The sequence below is a fragment of the Anoplopoma fimbria genome, chromosome 10, assembly GCF_027596085.1.
Source record: "Anoplopoma fimbria isolate UVic2021 breed Golden Eagle Sablefish chromosome 10, Afim_UVic_2022, whole genome shotgun sequence".
Lineage (NCBI taxonomy): Eukaryota > Metazoa > Chordata > Actinopteri > Perciformes > Anoplopomatidae > Anoplopoma > Anoplopoma fimbria.
This window is the reverse complement of record NC_072458.1, coordinates 24,530,601-24,550,368: the sequence shown is the minus strand read 5'-3', so window position 1 is coordinate 24,550,368 and position 19,768 is coordinate 24,530,601. Positions and strand designations below refer to the sequence as shown.

Genomic DNA, 19,768 nt, shown 5'->3' with positions numbered 1-19,768 from the left:
AGGTGGTGTCGGTGCTGCAGGGAAGCTCCGCCCCCACACCCGAGGACATGGTCAAGGTAAACGATGATCAGCTGATCACATACAGATTAATGATCAATAACTGGTTTGTTTACTCTCTGCCGATGCGTTCGCTGGCTGTAGTTCCTTCCAGCGTTCAGAGAGATGGAACGTCTGAAACGTAAACGTTGTTAATGGGGAGGAGGAGGAGGAGGGAGGAGGTGTGAATGTGGAGGAGGAAGGAGGTGTGAATGTGGAGGAGGAGGAGGAGGAGGAAGGAGGTGTGAATGTGGAGGAGGAGGGAGGTGTGGAGGAGGAAGGAGGTGTGGAGGAGGAGGAGGAGGAAGGAGGTGTGGAGGAGGAGGGAGGAGGTGTGAATGTGGAGGAGGAGGAGGAAGGAGGTGTGGATGTGGAGGAAGGAGGTGTGAATGAGGAGGAGGAGGAGGAAGGAGGTGTGGATGTGGAGGAAGGAGGTGTGAATGAGGAGGAGGAGGAGGAAGGAGGTGTGGGTGTGGAGGAGGAGGAGGAAGGAGGTGTGGAGGAGGAGGAGGAAGGAGGTGTGAATGTGGAGGAGGAGGAAGGAGGTGTGAATGTGGAGGAAGGAGGTGTGAATGAGGAGGAGGAAGGAGGTGTGGATGTGGAGGAGGAAGGAGGTGTGGATGTGGAGGAGGAAGGAGGTGTGAATGTGGAGGAGGAGGAGGAAGGAGGTGTGGATGTGGAGGAGGAGGAGGAAGGAGGTGTGGATGTGGCGGAGGAGGAGGTGTGGTGTGGATGTGGAGGAAGGAGGAAGGAGGTGTGAATGTGGAGGAGGAGGAAGAAGATGTGGAGGAAGGAGGTGTGGATGTGGAGGAGGAGGTGTGGATGTGGAGGAGGAGGAGGAGTGGATGTGGAGGAAGGAGGTGTGGATGTGGAGGATGTGGAGGAAGGAGGTGTGGATGTGGAGGAGGAGGTGTGGATGTGGTGGAGGAGGAGGTGTGGATGTGGAGGAGGGGGAGGTGTGGATGTGGAGGAGGGAGGTGTGGATGTGGAGGAGGAGGAGGAGGTGTGGATGTGTGGAGGTGGAGGAGGAGGAGGAGGTGTGGATGTGGAGGAGGAGGATGTGGAGGAGGAGGAGGAGGAGGAGGGTGTGGATGGAGGAGGAGGAGGAGGTGTGGATGTGGAGGAGGAGGAGGAGGTGTGGATGTGGAGGAGGAGGAGGAGGTGTGGATGTGGAGTAGATGTGGAGGAGGAGGAGGTGTGGATGTGGAGGGAGGAGGAGGAGGAGGTGTGGATGTGGAGGAGGAGGAGGAGGTGTGGATGTGGAGGAGGAGGAGGAGGTGTGGATGTGGAGGAGGAGGAGGAGGTGTGGATGTGGAGGAGGAGGAGGAGGTGTAGATGTGGAGGAGGAGGATGTGGAGGAGGAGGAGGAGGTGTAGATGTGGAGGAGGAGGAGGAGGTGTAGATGTGGAGGCTGGTTACAGAGGAGGAGAATAAATCAATGAATCAATCGATCAATATTTCTCTCCTCAGATCTCGTCTCTCCTCAGATGCCACTCTGACCTGCAGGAGGAATTCTGGGAGTTCTTCCAGCAGCTTCACGGCTCAGAGACGGACTACGTGTCCCACAATCCTCCTCTGCACGGAAACAGGAAGAAAGCCGAGGGGGCGGAGTCAGAGGAGGCGGAGGAGGCGGAGTCAGAGCGACCAGTCGGCGCCAAGAACGTCTCCATGACAACAACGGGAGAGAAAGTGGTGGAGTGGACCCGGTGACAGATCTATTGATTAGTATTGATCACTGATCGACTCATGTTAATGATCTATTGATTAGTATTGATCACTAGTCGACTCATGTTAATGATCTATTGATTTATTGATCACTATTGATCATGTTAATGATCTATTGATTAGTATTGATCACTGATCGACTCATGTTAATGATCTATTGATTAGTATTGATCACTAGTCGACTCATGTTAATGATCTATTGATTAGTATTGATCACTAGTCGACTCATGTTAATGATCTATTGATTAGTATTGATCACTAGTCGACTCATGTTAATGATCTATTGATTAGTATTGATCACTAGTCGACTCATGTTAATGATCTATTGATTAGTATTGATCACTAGTCGACTCATGTTAATGATCTATTGATTAGTATTGATCACTAGTCGACTCATGTTAATGATCTATTGATTAGTATTGATCACTAGTCGACTCATGTTAATGATCTATTGATTAGTATTGATCACTAGTCGACTCATGTTAATGATCTATTGATTAGTATTGATCACTAGTCGACTCATGTTAATGATCTATTGATTAGTATTGATCACTAGTCGACTCATGTTAATGATCTATTGATTAGTATTGATCACTAGTCGACTCATGTTAATGATCTATTGATTAGTATTGATCACTAGTCGACTCATGTTAATGATCTATTGATTAGTATTGATCACTAGTCGACTCATGTTAATGATCTATTGATTAGTATTGATCACTAGTCGACTCATGTTAATGATCTATTGATTAGTATTGATCACTGATCTTACGTCAGTTAAATGACAGACAGACGGACTTGTGAGGGTTTACGTGTTTGGGTTGAACTCTCTGACCTTTGACCTCTTCCTGCAGCGAGGCGGACCGCGCCATCCTGACAGCCTGTCAGCAGAGAGGAGCCAATCGGAAGACGTTCAGGCAGGTCTCCAGCCAGCTGGGGAACAAGACCGCCCAACAGGTGAGAGGGGGCGGGGCTTCAGCATGCAGGTGTCCCTTGTTCTCCTGTAAACACTAAGATGTTAATTAAAGCACGATTCCTCCAGGTGAGCCTTCGTTTCTCCGACCTGATGACGCTGTTCCACTCCGCCAACCTCCAGAAGTCCACTTCCTGTTCCTCAGAGGGCCAGCCAATCAGCAGACAGGAGGCAGCCCGGGACTGAATGCAGGACCATCACAGCGGAGTTCAGAGCCCAAACCCTTATCCCACTAGAACCTGCATCAAAACACAAAGAACCCAGTTCTTCTTGTCTTCAGGTGGATCCACTGTGAAAGGAACCAGCTGTGTTCTACTGGAGAACATCTGGACCTCACACCTGTCAACACAAAGCCCTCTTTATTTATATTTCATGATTATTTATTTTTTATCTTATCACTGTGAGGACAGGGGGTGTGGCCTCAGTGAGTCAGGGGGCGGGGTCACTGATGACCAAGAGGAAGCGCGTTCTCCTCGCTGTTGTTGAATTTCCTCCGGTTCTGTTCTTTAGTTTGATCAAACACAGACGAGGTCCGTTTGGTTTGAGTTTGAACTTTCACAGATTCCGGAAACACGATCTTTATTTCATTTGACATGGAGTTATGGTTTGTATCACGAACATGTTTGAATGTGTTTGTTAAAGAAAACCACTAATATTTCTGCTGCAGCTCTCAAACTGTTCCTGAAGAGGTTTAGTCTTCCCATGATGCACCGGGGTTACACTGCCCAAACAATCCCATGATTCCTAGCGGCCTTATGAATGAACGTAGTGTTAGTGGGGGATGCAGCGCCGTTCTGAGGTTTATAGATATTTATTCATATTGAATGTGAATGAATGAAGGTCGACTGCTTCAATAAAACATTGTTACATGTTTCTCTGTGCTTTATATTTATTCATAACATATATATATATATATTTATGTATAATATGAAGCCTTGTTTGTGTCACAGATAATCTTTACATGGATTAGTTTCTTGTGGACAGTTTAAAAACCAAATTCTCTCTGTTTTCATTTCTCAGATTATTTGTTAATTCAAATGTTCCTCGATCCATTTAATTAATTAGTTAATCCAAAACGGGATTATATTTTTATCACATAATTTATATTATTATATTATAATGTATAATATTCATCTGCTTTCAAAAGATTAAAGTTGTATGTTTAATCTGCTAATGTTTTTATAAGATTAATATGGTGTAAGCGTGTGAGCTGCTTTCTATCATTCAGCCGCTAGAGGGCGCTCTGCGTGACGTCACCTCTGCAGTAAGCCAATAGGAGAGCACCTTTCCTTTGACAGGTGGGTACCGGAAACAGTAACCCCGCCTTCACAATAAAAGCACCAGATAAACGTGGATGTATTTATTACAGTAACCACATATGAACACATTACATTACATTACAGTCATGTAGCAGATTTATCCAAAGCGACTTACAGGAAGTGTGTTCAACATAGGTATTCAAGAGAACTACTAGTCACCAGAAGTCATCAGTGCATCTCCTTTCTTAAACAAGCATCTTAAAGCATAAACCAGAGCAAAAGTACAGTGCAGAGGCAGATTACTACGAAAACAATAATTGCAACAGACTAATACGAATATAGTAAGTGCTACAGACACACGTGACGACCACTGGCCGTGCTGTTGAGATATTATATATATAATATATATATAATATATATAAACCGACTCTACGCCGTCTGACTGAAATGCTCGGTGCGACACGGACACGTCTTTTACTTTGGGATCTGTGAGCGGAAGCGCTGTGTGTGTCCTCGGTGTCTATGCTCGGTGTCTATGCTCGGTGTCTATGCTCGGTGCTGCTCATCATGGCGGCCGCTGCCCGCCTCCTCCTTCCTCTCCTTCCTCTCCGCCTCTTTCCCGCCGTTACTTTCGCGCTGCTGTGTGTTTTTCCCGCCGTGTCCTCGCGCAGGGCCGTGCTCGAGCTCGGTGACGTAGACTTCGACTACCTGTCGACGGAGCACGAGACCATGCTGGTGACGTTCTACGCTCCATGGTAACGGGCTAGCATCGCTAGCTTAGCATCGCTAGCTTAGCATCGCTAGCTCATGAGCAGTTAACTGTGTTCTAATCTGTCCTTCATCCTCTATTATTACTCCTCCATGTTCCCTCCTCCTCCTCCCTCCCTCCTCTCCTCCTCCTCTCCTCCCTCTCTCCCTCCTCCTCCTCCTCTCCCTCCTCCTCTCCTCTCTCCTCCTCCTCCTCTCCTCTCCTCCTCTCTCCTCCTCTCTCCTCCTCCCTCCTCCTCTCCTCCTCCTCCTCCTCCCTCCTCTCCTCCTCTCTCTCCCTCTCCTCCTCCTCCTCCTCCCTCCCCTCTCTCCCTCTCTCCTCCTCTCTCCTCTCCTCCTCCTCCCTCCTCTCTCCTCTCCTCCCTCTCTCCTCTCTCCCTCCTCTCTCTCTCCTCCCTCTCCTCCCTCTCTCCTCTCCTCCTCTCTCCTCTCTCCTCTCTCCTCCTCCCCCTCCCCTCCTCCCTCTCCTCTCTCCCTCCCCCCTCCTCCTCTCCTCCTCCTCTCCTCCTCTCCCTCCTCCTCCTCTCCCTCCTCTCCTCCCTCTCCTCCTCCTCCTCCTCTCTCCTCCTCTCCTCCTCCCCTCCCCTCCCTCCTCCCTCTCCCTCTCCCTCTCCTCCTCTCCTCCTCCTCCTCCTCCCCCCCTCCCCTCCTCCTCTCCCTCCCCCTCCTCCTCTCCTCCTCTCCCCTCCCCCTCTCCTCTCTCCTCCTCTCTCTCCTCCCTCCTCTCCTCCTCTCTCCTCCTCCTCCTCTCTCCTCCCTCTCCTCTCTCCTCCTCCCCTCTCCTCCCCTCCTCCTCCTCCTCTCTCTCCTCCCTCCTCCTCTCCTCCTCCCCTCTCCCCTCCTCTCTCCTCCTCTCTCCTCCCCTCCCTCCCTCCTCTCCTCCCTCTCCTCTCTCCTCTCCTCCCCTCCTCCTCCTCCTCTCTCCTCCCCTCTCTCCTCCTCCCCTCCTCCCCCTCCCCTCCCTCTCCTCCTCTCCTCCTCCCTCCCTCTCCTCCCTCCTCTCCTCCCTCTCCTCTCTCCCTCTCCTCCCCCCTCCTCTCTCCTCCTCCTCCTCCTCCTCCTCTCCTCCTCCTCCCTCTCCTCCTCTCCTCTCTCTCCTCCCTCCCCTCTCCTCTCCTCCTCTCCCTCCTCTCCCCCCCCTCTCCCCTCCTCCCTCCTCCTCCCTCCTCTCCCCCCTCCCCTCCCTCCCCTCCTCCTCCTCCTCTCTCCTCCCCTCCTCTCTCCTCCTCCTCCTCCCCCTCCTCCTCCCCCTCCCTCTCCTCCCCTCCCCCTCCCCCTCCTCTCTCCTCTCCCTCCCTCCCTCCCCCCCTCCTCCCTCCTCCCCTCCTCCCTCCCTCTCCCTCCTCTCCCTCTCCTCCCCCTCCTCCTCCTCCTCCTCCTCCTCCTCCTCTCCCTCCCTCCTCCTCCCTCCCCTCCCCTCCTCCTCCTCTCTCCCTCCCTCTCTCCTCCCCCTCCCCTCCTCCTCCTCCTCCCTCCTCCCCCTCCCTCCTCCCCTCCCCTCCTCCCTCCTCCTCTCCCTCCCTCCTCCCTCTCCTCTCCCTCTCCCTCCTCTCCTCCTCCCTCCCTCCCTCCTCCTCCTCCTCCCTCTCCTCCTCCTCCTCTCCTCCTCCTCCTCCTCCTCCTCCTCTCCTCCTCTCCTCCCTCCTCTCCCTCCTCCCTCCTCTCCTCCCTCTCCTCCTCCTCTCTCCTCCTCTCCTCTCCTCTCCTCCTCCTCCTCCCTCTCTCTCCTCCCCTCCTCCCCTCCTCCTCCTCCTCCTCCTCCCTCCTCCTCTCTCCTCCCTCCTCCTCTCCTCCTCTCCTCCCTCCCTCCTCCTCCCCTCCTCCTCCTCCTCCTCCCTCCTCTCCTCTCCCTCTCTCTTCCTCTCTCCTCCCTCTCCTCCCTCTCCTCTCTCCTCTCTTCATCTCCTCTCTCCTCCTCATCCTCTCTCATCCTCTCTCATCTCTCTCCTTCTCCTCTCTCCTCCTCTCTCCCTCTCCTCTCCTCTCTCCCCTCCTCTCTCCTCCTCTCTCCTCCTCTCCTCTCCTCTCTCCTCCTCTCTCTCCTCCTCTCTCTCTCCTCTCTCCTCTCTCCTCCTCTCTTCAGGTGTGGTCATTGTAAGAAATTAGCTCCAGAGTTTGAGAAAGCAGCGACCCGCCTGAAGGGAACCGTCCAGCTCGCCAAGGTAACACCTTCATCATCTTCATCACCTTCATCATCTTCATCACCTTCATCATCTTCATCACCTTCATCATCTTCATCATCATCACCTTCATCATCTTCATCACCTTCATCATCACCTTCATCATCTTCATCACCTTCATCATCTTCATCACCTTCATCATCACCTTCATCATCTTCATCATCACCTTCATCATCTTCACCACCTTCATCATCATCATCTTCATCATCACCTTCATCATCTTCATCACCTTCATCATCTTCATCACCTTCATCATCTTCATCACCTTCATCATCACCTTCATCATCACCTTCATCATCATCATCACCTTCATCATCTTCATCACCTTCATCATCTTCATCATCACCTTCATCATCTTCACCACCTTCATCATCTTCACCACCTTCATCATCACCTTCATCATCTTCATCATCACCTTCATCATCTTCACCACCTTCATCATCATCTTCATCATCACCTTCATCATCTTCACCACCTTCATCATCTTCACCACCTTCATCATCTTCACCACCTTCATCATCACCTTCATCATCTTCACCTTCATCACCTTCATCATCTTCACCACCTTCATCATCTTCACCACCTTCATCATCTTCACCACCTTCATCATCATCTTCATCATCACCTTCATCATCTTCACCACCTTCATCATCTTCACCACCATCTTCATCATCTTCATCATCACCTTCATCATCTTCACCACCTTCATCATCTTCATCATCACCTTCATCATCTTCACCACCTTCATCATCTTCACCACCTTCATCATCTTCATCATCTTCATCATCACCTTCATCCAAAGCGACTTACAGGAAGTGTATTCTAGAGAAGTCATCAGAGATCTCCTTCTTACACAAACATCTAAGAGCAGAAACCAGAAACAAACTAATACGATACAATAAGTACTCAGAGGAGGGCTCAGGTAGTACTTCTATATCAGTAGTACTTCTTTATCAGTAGTACTTCTTTATCAGGTAGTACTTCTTTATCAGTAGTACTTCTTTATCAGTAGTACTTCTTTATCAGTAGTACTTCTTTATCAGTAGTACTTCTTTATCAGTAGTACTTCTTTATCAGGTAGTACTTCTTTATCAGTAGTACTTCTTTATCAGTAGTACTTCTATATCAGTAGTACTTCTTTATCAGGTAGTACTTCTTTATCAGGTAGTACTTCTTTATCAGTAGTACTTCTTTATCAGTAGTACTTCTTTATCAGGTAGTACTTCTTTATCAGGTAGTACTTCTTTATCAGTAGTACTTCTTTATCAGTAGTACTTCTTTATCAGTAGTACTTCTTTATCAGTAGTACTTCTTTATCAGTAGTACTTCTTTATCAGGTAGTACTTCTTTATCAGTAGTACTTCTTTATCAGTAGTACTTCTTTATCAGGTAGTACTTCTTTATCAGTAGTACTTCTTTATCAGGTAGTACTTCTTTATCAGTAGTACTTCTTTATCAGGTAGTACTTCTTTATCAGGTAGTACTTCTTTATCAGGTAGTACTTCTTTATCAGGTAGTACTTCTTTATCAGGTAGTACTTCTTTATCAGGTAGTACTTCTTTATCAGTAGTACTTCTTTATCAGGTAGTACTTCTTTATCAGGTAGTACTTCTTTATCAGTAGTACTTCTTTATCAGTAGTACTTCTTTATCAGTAGTACTTCTTTATCAGTAGTACTTCTTTATCAGTAGTACTTCTTTATCAGTAGTACTTCTTTATCAGTAGTACTTCTTTATCAGTAGTACTTCTTTATCAGTAGTACTTCTTTATCAGTAGTACTTCTTTATCAGGTAGTACTTCTTTATCAGGTAGTACTTCTTTATCAGTAGTACTTCTTTATCAGGTAGTACTTCTTTATCAGTAGTACTTCTTTATCAGTAGTACTTCTTTATCAGTAGTACTTCTTTATCAGGTAGTACTTCTTTATCAGTAGTACTTCTTTATCAGGTAGTACTTCTTTATCAGGTTACTTCTTTATCAGGTAGTACTTCTTTATCAGGTAGTACTTCTTTATCAGTAGTACTTCTTTATCAGGTAGTACTTCTTTATCAGTAGTACTTCTTTATCAGTAGTACTTCTTTATCAGTAGTACTTCTTTATCAGTAGTACTTCTTTATCAGTAGTACTTCTTTATCAGTAGTACTTCTTTATCAGTAGTACTTCTTTATCAGTAGTACTTCTTTATCAGGTAGTACTTCTTTATCAGTAGTACTTCTTTATCAGTAGTACTTCTTTATCAGTAGTACTTCTTTATCAGGTAGTACTTCTTTATCAGTAGTACTTCTTTATCAGTAGTACTTCTTTATCAGTAGTACTTCTTTATCAGTAGTACTTCTTTATCAGTAGTACTTCTATATCAGTAGTACTTCTTTATCAGGTAGTACTTCTTTATCAGTAGTACTTCTTTATCAGTAGTACTTCTTTATCAGTAGTACTTCTTGAAGAGGTGAGGTTAAAGATGGGCAGTGACTCTGCTGTCCTGAGGTCATTGCTCTTACAGGGAGCCAGTGTAGAGAACGGAGAAGGGAAGTTGTGTGGGAGAACTTGGGTCATTGAACACCAGACGAGCTGCAGCTTTCTGGACGAGCTCCAGAGGTCTGATGGCCGACGCCGGGGCTCCAGTAGTGAGTTGCAGTAGTCCAGGCGGGAGATGACCAGAGCCTGTAGAGCACCTGCACCGTCTCCTCAGGGAGGAAGAGGAGAATCCTCCTGATGTTGTAGAGGAGGAGTCTGCAGGAGCCTGTGACCGATGCAATGTTTGCTGAGAGCGACAGTTGGTCGTCCAGGGTCACACCCAGATTCCTCACAGTCCCAGTTGGCGTCACCACGGCATCATCTTCATCATCACCATCTTCATCATCTTCTTCATCATCTTCATCACCATCATCTTCATCATCTTGATCATCACCATCTTGATCATCACCATCTTCATCATCTTCTTCATCATCTTCATCACCATCATCTTGATCATCTTCATCATCACCATCTTCATCATCTTCTTCATCACCATCATCTTCATCATCTTCATCATCTTCTTCATCATCTTCATCACCATCATCTTGATCATCTTCATCATCACCATCTTCATCATCTTCTTCATCACCATCATCATCTTCATCACCATCATCTTGATCATCTTCATCATCACCATCTTCATCATCTTCTTCATCATCTTCATCATCTTCATCACCATCATCTTGATCATCACCATCTTCATCATCTTCTTCATCACCATCATCTTCATCATCTTCATCATCATCTTCACCTTCATCATCATCTTTATCACCTGTCTCTCCTCTGTGTCTCACCTGTCTCTCTCCTCTGTGTCTCACCTGTCTCTCTCCTCTGTGTCTCACCTGTCTCTCTCCTCTGTGTCTCACCTGTCTCTCTCCTCTGTGTCTCACCTGTCTCTCCTCTGTGTCTCACCTGTCTCTCCTCTGTGTCTCACCTGTCTCTCTCCTCTGTGTCTCACCTGTCTCAGGTGGACTGTACAGCTCACACAGAGACCTGTGGACGTTTCGGGGTTACTGGTTACCCGACGCTGAAGATCTTCAGGAACGGAAGAGACTCCGCCCCCTACGACGGACCTCGCAGCGCAGGTAACACCAACACACACACACACACACACACACACACACACACACACACACACAAACAAACAGGTTGTGTGTGTGTGTGTGTGTGTGTGTGTGTGTGTGTGTGTGTGTGCAGATGGGATGTATCACTACATGAAGAAGCAGACCGGTCCAGACTCGGTTCACCTGAAGACTGAAGAAGACCTCCAGACCTTCATCAACCACTATGAAGCCAGTGTCGTAGGTTGGTTACTGATCATTCATACGCTACGCTACGCTACGCTACGCTACGCCACGCCTGATGTTTACTGACGTTCTACGACCTGCTGTGTCTCAGGTGTGTTCTCAGGTGCAGACAGCGTTCTGCTGCCAGAGTTCCTGAGAGCTGCTGCTCTCCTCAGAGAACAGTTCAGGTTCTCTCACACCGCTGATCTGAAGCTGGGGCAGAAGTACGGAGTCACCTCAGAGTGAGTACAAACCTCATGGACGCCTGCGTCATGTGACCACAGTGTAAGTGCTACCTGCTGAAGGACTTGAGATGTGGTTGAAAGCTCAAGGAAGGTCGTTCTTTACGATAAATTAATTTACGATAAATTAATTTGCGATAAATTAATTTGCGATAAATTAATTAACGATAAATTAATTAACGATAAATTCATTTACGATAAATTAATTAACGATAAATTAATTTGCTATAAATTAATTAACGATAAATGAATTTACGATAACTTTGTGTCTCGTCACTTCTTTTGATCGTGTGACTTGACGTTCTGTGTTTCAGGACTGTGTTGTTGTTCAGACCTTCCAGACTGTCCAATAAGTTTGAGGAGGACGTTTTGGTGTTTAAAGATCACCTGACTATCGGCTCCCTGAGACGCTTCATCAGAGACAACATGTAAGACCTTCTCCTCTTCACCAGAGTGACCACAGCAGCACCGTGTGGCTAGCACAGGAACTGCCCGTCTCTCTCTCTACCTGTCTCTCTCTCAACCTGTCTCTCTCTCTACCTGTCTCTCTCTCTACCTGCCTCTCTCTCAACCCGTCTCTCTCTCAACCTGTCTCTCTCTCAACCTGTCTGTCTCTCAACCTGTCTCTCTCTCAACCCGTCTCTCTCTCTACCTGTCTCTCTCTCAACCTGTCTCTCTCTCAACCTGTCTGTCTCTCTACCTGTCTCTCTCTCTACCTGTCTCTCTGCAGTTATGGTCTGTGTCCTCACATGACTGTGGAGAACAGAGATCGTCTGAGAGTTCGTGACCTGCTGACAGCGTACTACGACCTGGACTACCATCGCAACATCCCAGGGTCCAACTACTGGAGAAACAGGTAAACCCATGTACAGGTAAACCCATGTACAGGTAAACCCATGTACAGGTAAACACATGTACAGGTAAACACATGTACAGGTAAACACATGTACAGGTAAACACATGTACAGGTAAACACATGTACAGGTAAACCCATGTACAGGTAAACACATGTACAGGTAAACACATGTACAGGTAAACACATGTACAGGTAAACCCATGTACAGGTAAACCCAAACCCATGTACAGGTAAACCCATGTACAGGTAAACACATGTACAGGTAAACCCATGTACAGGTAAACCCAAACCCATGTACAGGTAAACCCATGTACAGGTAAACCCATGTACAGGTAAACACATGTACAGGTAAACCCATGTACAGGTAAACCCAAACACATGTACAGGTAAACACAAACACATGTACAGGTAAAGACATACACGTAACACACATGTACAGGTAACATACATACACAGGTAACACACATACACAAGCAACACACATACACAGGTAACACACATACACAAGTAACACATACACAGGTAAACAAATACACAAGTAACACATACACAGGTAAACAAATACACAAGTAACACATACACAGGTAAACAAATACACGAAACACACATACACAGGTAAACAAATACACGAAACACACATACACAGGTCCACAACCTCGACCACCTTTGTTTTCATAGTTCAGTCCCTTCCTCTTTGTCTCGTTGCCAGGGTGATGAAGATGGCGTCAAAATGTTCTGGGCGAGGCCTGACATTCTCAGTAGCCAATAAGAAGGACTTCCTGTCTGAGCTGGAGGAGGACTTTGGCCTCGGGACTTCAGACGGGGGAGAACTGCCGTTTGTCACGATCCGGACCAAACTGGGCCACAAGTACACCATGAGGGAGGAGTTCACGTACGTAACCAGGCCCAACCAGGCTAAAGTAATACACCATGAGAGAGGAGTTCACGTACGTAACCAGGCCCAACCAGGCTAAAGTAATAACCAGGCTAACCAGGCCCAACCAGGCTAAAGTAATACACCATGAGGGAGGAGTTCAAAGTAATACACCATGAGAGAGGACGTAACCAGGCCCAACCAGGCTAAAGTAATACACCATGAGGGAGGAGTTCACGTACGTAACCAGGCCCAACCAGGCTAAAGTAATACACCATGAGGGAGGAGTTCACGTACGTAACCAGGCCCAACCAGGCTAAAGTAATACACCATGAGGGAGGAGTTCACGTACGTAACCAGGCCCAACCAGGCTAAAGTAATACACCATGAGAGAGGAGTTCACGTACGTAACCAGGCCCAACCAGGCTAAAGTAATACACCATGAGAGAGGAGTTCACGTACGTAACCAGGCCCAACCAGGCTAAAGTAATACACCATGAGGGAGGAACGTAACCAGGCCCAACCAGGCTAAAGTAATACACCATGAGGGAGGAGTTCACGTACGTAACCAGGCCCAACCAGGCTAAAGTAATACACCATGAGGGAGGAGTTCACGTACGTAACCAGGCCCAACCAGGCTAAAGTAATACACCATGAGGGAGGAGTTGACGTAACCAGGAGGCTAAAGTTCACCGTTCACGTAACCAGGCCCAACCAGGCTAAAAGTACAATACACCGTAACCAGGCCCAACCAGGCTAAAGTAATACACCGTGAGGGAGGAGTTCACGTACGTAACCAGGCCCAACCAGGCTAAAGTAATACACCGTGAGGGAGGAGTTCACGTACGTAACCAGGCCCAACCAGGCTAAAGTAATACACCGTGAGGGAAGTTAATAACCACAACCAGGCTAAAGTAATACACCGTGAGGGAGGAGTTCACGTACGTAACCAGGCCCAACCAGGCTAAAGTAATACACCGTGAGAGAGGAGTTCACGTACGTAACCAGGCCCAACCAGGCTAAAGTAATACACCGTGAGGGAGGAGTTCACGTACGTAACCAGGCCCAACCAGGCTAAAGTAATACACCGTGAGGGAGGAGTTCACGTACGTAACCAGGCCCAACCAGGCTAAAGTAATACACCGTGAGGGAGGAGTTCACGTACGTAACCAGGCCCAACCAGGCTAAAGTAATACACCATGAGGGAGGAGTTCACGTACGTAACCAGGCTAAAACAGTAGAGTAGAGACGTGTTAACCGTGGTAACTCTTTCACATGTTCCAGTGATCAGGTTATTGATTACTGTCTCGGTTTCAGGAGGGACGGTCGGTCCTTGGAGAGGTTTCTAGACGATTACTTTGCAGGTCGTCTGAAACGTTACATTAAGTCTGAACCGGTTCCGGAGAGAAACACTGCAGCTGTCAAGGTGAGAATGAGACCTTTATCCTGACATGATCTTGAGCAGAGGGTGGTTCAGTGGTAGAGCAGGGTCGGCCTCCGTACCTTTGACTCTCTGAACTCCGACTCTCTGACCTTTTGACCTTTGACCCTCTGACCTCTTCCTGTGGGTTGCAGGTTGTTGTTGCAGAGTCCTTTGATGCCGTCGTCAATGATCCAGAGAAAGATGTTCTGATCCAGTTTTACTCTCGGTCCTGTTCACACTGCAAGAAACTGGAGCCGGTCTACAGAGAGCTGGCTGAGACAGTACGTCATCATCATCATCATCATCATCATCATCATCATCATCAGCTAGGGAACATTTCTGTAGGACCACATTTCCCATCAGCCCTGTTGCTTTATTGTATAAACTCCTGGTGTTGCAGTTGAACCACAATCCGGCTCCTCCAACTGAAGACTGAGTGAATATAATGTGGTTCTATAGAGTTAAACTATGGTTCTGTTAGATTGCTGCTTGACGCCTGTTAATACAGCTTGTGTGGAGATAAAACAGGTTCTCTGTGTGAAGACAGTCTGTCCTCATAAAGGCAGTGTGTCCTCGTAAAGACACATTCTGTCCTCATGGAGACGCATTCTGTCCTCATGGAGACACATTCTGTCCTCGTAAAGACACATTCTGTCCTCGTGAAGACACATTATGTCCTCATGGAGACACATTCTGTCCTCGTAAAGACACATTCTGTCCTCGTGAAGACACATTCTGTCCTCGTGAAGACACATTCTGTCCTCGTAAAGACACATTCTGTCCTCGTGAAGACACATTCTGTCCTCGTGAAGACACATTCTGTCCTCATGGAGACACATTCTGTCCTCATGGAGACACATTTTGTCCTCATGAAGACACATTCTGTCCTCGTGAAGACACATTCTGTCCTCGTAAAGACACATTCTGTCCTCGTAAAGACACATTCTGTCCTCGTGAAGACACATTCTGTCCTCGTGAAGACACATTCTGTCCTCGTGAAGACACATTCTGTCCTCATGGAGACACATTCTGTCCTCATGAAGACACATTCTGTCCTCATGGAGACACATTCTGTCCTCGTAAAGACACATTCTGTCCTCGTGAAGACACATTATGTCCTCATGGAGACACATTCTGTCCTCGTAAAGACACATTCTGTCCTCGTGAAGACACATTCTGTCCTCGTAAAGACACATTCTGTCCTCATGGAGACGCATTCTGTCCTCATAAAGACACATTCTGTCCTCATGGAGACACATTTTGTCCTCATGAAGACACATTCTGTCCTCATGGAGACACATTTTGTCCTCATGAAGACACATTCTGTCCTCATGGAGACACATTCTGTCCTCGTAAAGACACATTCTGTCCACGTAAAGACACATTCTGTCCTCATGGAGACACATTCTGTCCTCGTAAAGACACATTCTGTCCTCGTGAAGACACATTCTGTCCTCGTAAAGACACATTCTGTCCTCGTAAAGACACATTCTGTCCTCGTGAAGACACATTCTGTCCTCGTGAAGACACATTCTGTCCTCATGGAGACACATTCTGTCCTCGTAAAGACACATTCTGTCCTCATGGAGACACATTCTGTCCTCATGGAGACACATTCTGTCCTCGTAAAGACACATTCTGTCCTCGTAAAGACACATTCTGTCCTCATGGAGACACATTCTGTCCTCGTAAAGACACATTCTGTCCTCGTGAAGAGACATTCTGTCCTCGTGAAGACACATTCTGTCCTCATGGAGACACATTCTGTCCTCGTAAAGACACATTCTGTCCTCATGGAGACACATTCTGTCCTCGTAAAGACACATTCTGTCCTCGTGAAGACACATTCTGTCCTCATGAAGACACATTCTGTCCTCATGAAGACAGTCTGTCCTCATGAAGACAGTCTGTCCTCGTAAAGACACAGTCTGTCCTCATGGACAGGTTCTTCCTGATTGGTTATTGATTTGTGATGGACAGGAAACCGGTTGCCCCCGGTTACTGTTTTCAAACTAAAAGCAGGAAGACATCTCTATGATGTGACGTGACGACTCGTCTCTGTCCTCAGCTGTCCTCTGATCCAAACATGGTCGTCGCCAAGATGAACGCCGCCGACAACGACGTCCCGCCGGGATACGACGTCCAGGGGTGAGAGCGGTTTACAGCAGGATACCGTGCTGACGGGGATCAGGTCTTCATTGTGGTCTCTCTCTCTCTGCAGGTATCCCACCATTTATTTTGCTCCAGTGGGGAAGAAGGACGAGCCAATCAGATACGAGGTGAACACACACACACACACACACACACACACACACACACACACACACACACACACACACACACACACACACACACAGAGAGAGAGAGATAGGTGTGTGTGTGTATATACTCTTTGTGTTAATGTATCTCTGTGATAGTGATTCTTTGTGTGTTAATGACTGTATGTTAATGACTGTATGTGTGTTAATGACTCTGTATGTGTTAATGACTCTGTATGTGTTAATGACTATGTGTTAATGACTCACTGTGTGTTAATGATTATCTGTGTGTTAATGACTCTCTGTGTGTTAATGACTGTGTGTTAATGACTCTGTATGTGTTAATGACTCACTGTGTGTTAATGATTATCTGTGTGTTAATGACTCTCTGTGTGTTAATGACTCTCTGTGTGTTAATGACTGTGTGTTAATGACTCTGTGTGTTAATGACTGTGTGTTAATGACTCTGTGTGTTAATGACTGTGTGTTAATGACTGTATGTGTTGATGACTCTGTATGTGTTAATGACTCTCTGTATGTTAATGACTCTGTGTTAATGACTCTGTATGTGTTAATGACTCACTGTGTGTTAATGATTCTCTGTGTGTTAATGACTCTGTGTGTTAATGCCTGTGTGTTAATGACTCTCTGTGTGTTAATGACTGTATGTTAATGACTCTCTGTGTGTTAATGATTATCTGTGTGTTAATGACTCTCTGTGTGTTAATGACTGTGTGTTAATGACTCTGTATGTGTTAATGACTCACTGTGTGTTAATGATTATCTGTGTGTTAATGACTCTGTGTGTTAATGACTCTCTGTGTGTTAATGACTGTGTGTTAATGACTCTGTGTGTTAATGACTGTGTGTTAATGACTCTGTGTGTTAATGACTGTGTGTTAATGACTGTATGTGTTGATGACTCTGTATGTGTTAATGACTCTCTGTATGTTAATGACTCTGTGTTAATGACTCTGTATGTGTTAATGACTCACTGTGTGTTAATGATTCTCTGTGTGTTAATGACTCTGTGTGTTAATGCCTGTGTGTTAATGACTCTCTGTGTGTTAATGACTGTATGTTAATGACTCTCTGTGTGTTAATGACTCTCTGTGTGTTAATGACTCTGTATGTTAATGACTGTGTGTTAATGACTCTCTGTGTGTTAATGACTGTGTTAATGGCTCTGTATGTTAATGACTGTGTGTTAATGACTCTGTGTGTTAATGACTCTGTGTTAATGACTCTGTGTGTTAATGACTCTGTGTGTTAATGACTGTGTGTTAATGACTCTGTGTGTTAATGACTCTGTGTTAATGACTATGTGTTAATGACTCTGTGTGTTAATGACTCTGTGTGTTAATGACTCTCTGTGTGTTAATGACTGTGTGTTAATGACTCTGTGTGTTAATGACTCTGTGTTAATGACTCTCTGTGTGTTAATGACTCTCTGTGTGTTAATGACTCTGTGTGTTAATGACTCTTGTGTGTTAATGACTGTGTGTTAATGACTCTGTGTGTTAATGACTCTCTGTGTGTTAATGACTCTCTGTGTGTTAATGACTCTGTGTGTTAATGACTGTGTGTTAATGACTCTGTGTGTTAATGACTCTCTGTGTGTTAATGACTCTGTGTTAATGACTCTGTGTGTTAATGACTCTGTGTTAATGACTCTGTGTGTTAATGACTCTGTGTGTTAATGACTCTCTGTGTGTTAATGACTGTGTGTTAATGACTCTCTGTGTGTTAATGACTCTGTGTGTTAATGACTCTGTGTGTTAATGACTCTCTGTGTGTTAATGACTCTGTGTGTTAATGACTCTCTGTGTGTTAATGACTCTCTGTGTGTTAATGACTCTGTGTTAATGACTCTGTGTGTTAATGACTTTGTGTGTTAATGACTCTGTGTGTTAATGACTCTCTGTGTGTTAATGACTGTGTGTTAATCTCTGTGTGTTAATGACTCTGTGTGTTAATGACTCTCTGTGTTAATGACTCTGTGTCCTCAGGGGGGACGAGAGCTCAGAGACTTCCTGAAGTTCCTGAAGAGCGAGGCGAGTCACCGTCTGGTGGTCGGTGGACTGAAGACTGAACTCTGACAGGTTTCCGGAGTCCAATCGGATTCCTCCGTTATCATGATGTCATACGTGATATCACCAGTCTGCTGAATGGTTCTGTGGTTTTATATTTATTTCTGTCTGGAGACGTTGACGTGTTGGACTAAAGGGTGTCGGTCACGGCTCACGTTTTTTTGGAAGATGTTGAAAGGCATTCTGGGAAACGAAGTTATTCAGTAATAGAACAGGACTGAGTTGAACTAATCTGATAAGAATCGATCAGTTTATGTTCATCTTTAACAAACAAACATTTTAATCAGGGGATCTGTTTGTACTTGTGACAAGTGTTTGTTGGGACTTTTTACAGTGTAAAAATAAACAGCGTCCTCTGGTGGACATTCAGGAAACGACGTCTCTGAGTCTTCAATGATTATTATTGATCATCAATCAATAAGTCTAGTTCAAAACTATTTTCACAAATTTACAGTAAAAGAGTTCTTCGTCGTTCCTCCTACCGCAGCGTATTCATCACGTGTTCATATTTATTGATTTCATCACGTGTACTTTAATGTATTTATATACTATGTACTTTAATATATGTATATACTATGTACTTTAATGTATTTTTAATGTATTTATATACTATGTACTTTAATATATGTATATACTATGTACTTTAATGTATTTATATACTATGTACTTTAATGTATTTATATACTATGTACTTTAATATATGTATATACTATGTACTTTAATGTATTTATATACTATGTACTTTAATATATGTATATACTATGTACTTTAATGTATTTATATACTATGTACTTTAATATATGTATATACTATGTACTTTAATGTATTTATATACTATGTACTTTAATATATGTATATACTATGTACTTTAATGTATTTATATACTATGTACTTTAATATATGTATATACTATGTACTTTAATGTATTTATATACTATGTACTTTAATATATGTATATACTATGTACTATAATGTATATACTATGTACTATAATGTACTATACTATGTACTATAATGTACTTATGTACTATGTACTATAATATATATACTATGTACTATAATATACTATGTACTATGATGTACTATGTACATAGTACATCATAGTACATACATATCCTTACATATCCTTCTGTGTGGACACCAATATTCCCTGTAAAAATATTACAGTCTTCCCTAATAACAAACCATGGGTTACTAAAGAACTAAAAAATGTCATAAACAAGAAGAAAAGCATTTTTTATACAGGGAATAGCCAGGAAAAGAAAGAAATGACCAGGGAAGTAA

The 19,768-nt window shown here is 45.3% G+C and overlaps 2 protein-coding genes across 3 annotated transcripts in view; both read left to right on the top strand.

The window, feature by feature from the left end:
* The window catches only part of LOC129097000 (GON-4-like protein), a 6,238-nt gene extending 2,635 nt beyond the window's left edge, over nucleotides 1-3,603 (top strand). Inside the window, exons 6-9 of the mRNA XM_054605671.1 lie at nucleotides 1-56; nucleotides 1,507-1,742; nucleotides 2,616-2,718; nucleotides 2,804-3,603. The exon at nucleotides 1-56 is cut by the window's left edge and continues 88 nt beyond it. Coding sequence (XP_054461646.1) covers nucleotides 1-56; nucleotides 1,507-1,742; nucleotides 2,616-2,718; nucleotides 2,804-2,920 — 512 coding nt within the window. The 3' untranslated portion in view covers nucleotides 2,921-3,603. The remainder of the gene's footprint in view (nucleotides 57-1,506; nucleotides 1,743-2,615; nucleotides 2,719-2,803) is intronic.
* A 901-nt stretch (nucleotides 3,604-4,504) lies between these two features.
* Nucleotides 4,505-18,979, top strand: LOC129096871 (protein disulfide-isomerase A3-like). 2 transcript variants are annotated; one of them, XM_054605553.1, is made up of 13 exons: nucleotides 4,505-4,748; nucleotides 6,845-6,923; nucleotides 10,423-10,540; nucleotides 10,653-10,760; nucleotides 10,854-10,983; nucleotides 11,298-11,411; nucleotides 11,714-11,839; nucleotides 12,549-12,731; nucleotides 14,031-14,139; nucleotides 14,289-14,417; nucleotides 16,205-16,284; nucleotides 16,358-16,415; nucleotides 18,404-18,979. In XM_054605553.1, the coding sequence occupies exons 1-13, from the start codon at nucleotides 4,516-4,518 to the stop codon at nucleotides 18,491-18,493; spliced, it is 1,557 nt and encodes a 518-aa protein (XP_054461528.1). In that variant the 5' UTR covers nucleotides 4,505-4,515; the 3' UTR covers nucleotides 18,494-18,979. The 2 variants fall into 2 exon arrangements, with proteins under 2 accessions (XP_054461528.1, XP_054461529.1); XM_054605554.1 differs by lacking the exon at nucleotides 6,845-6,923 and having other exon boundaries at nucleotides 4,660-4,748; nucleotides 18,404-18,978.
* The last annotated feature ends 789 nt before the right edge of the window (nucleotides 18,980-19,768 follow it).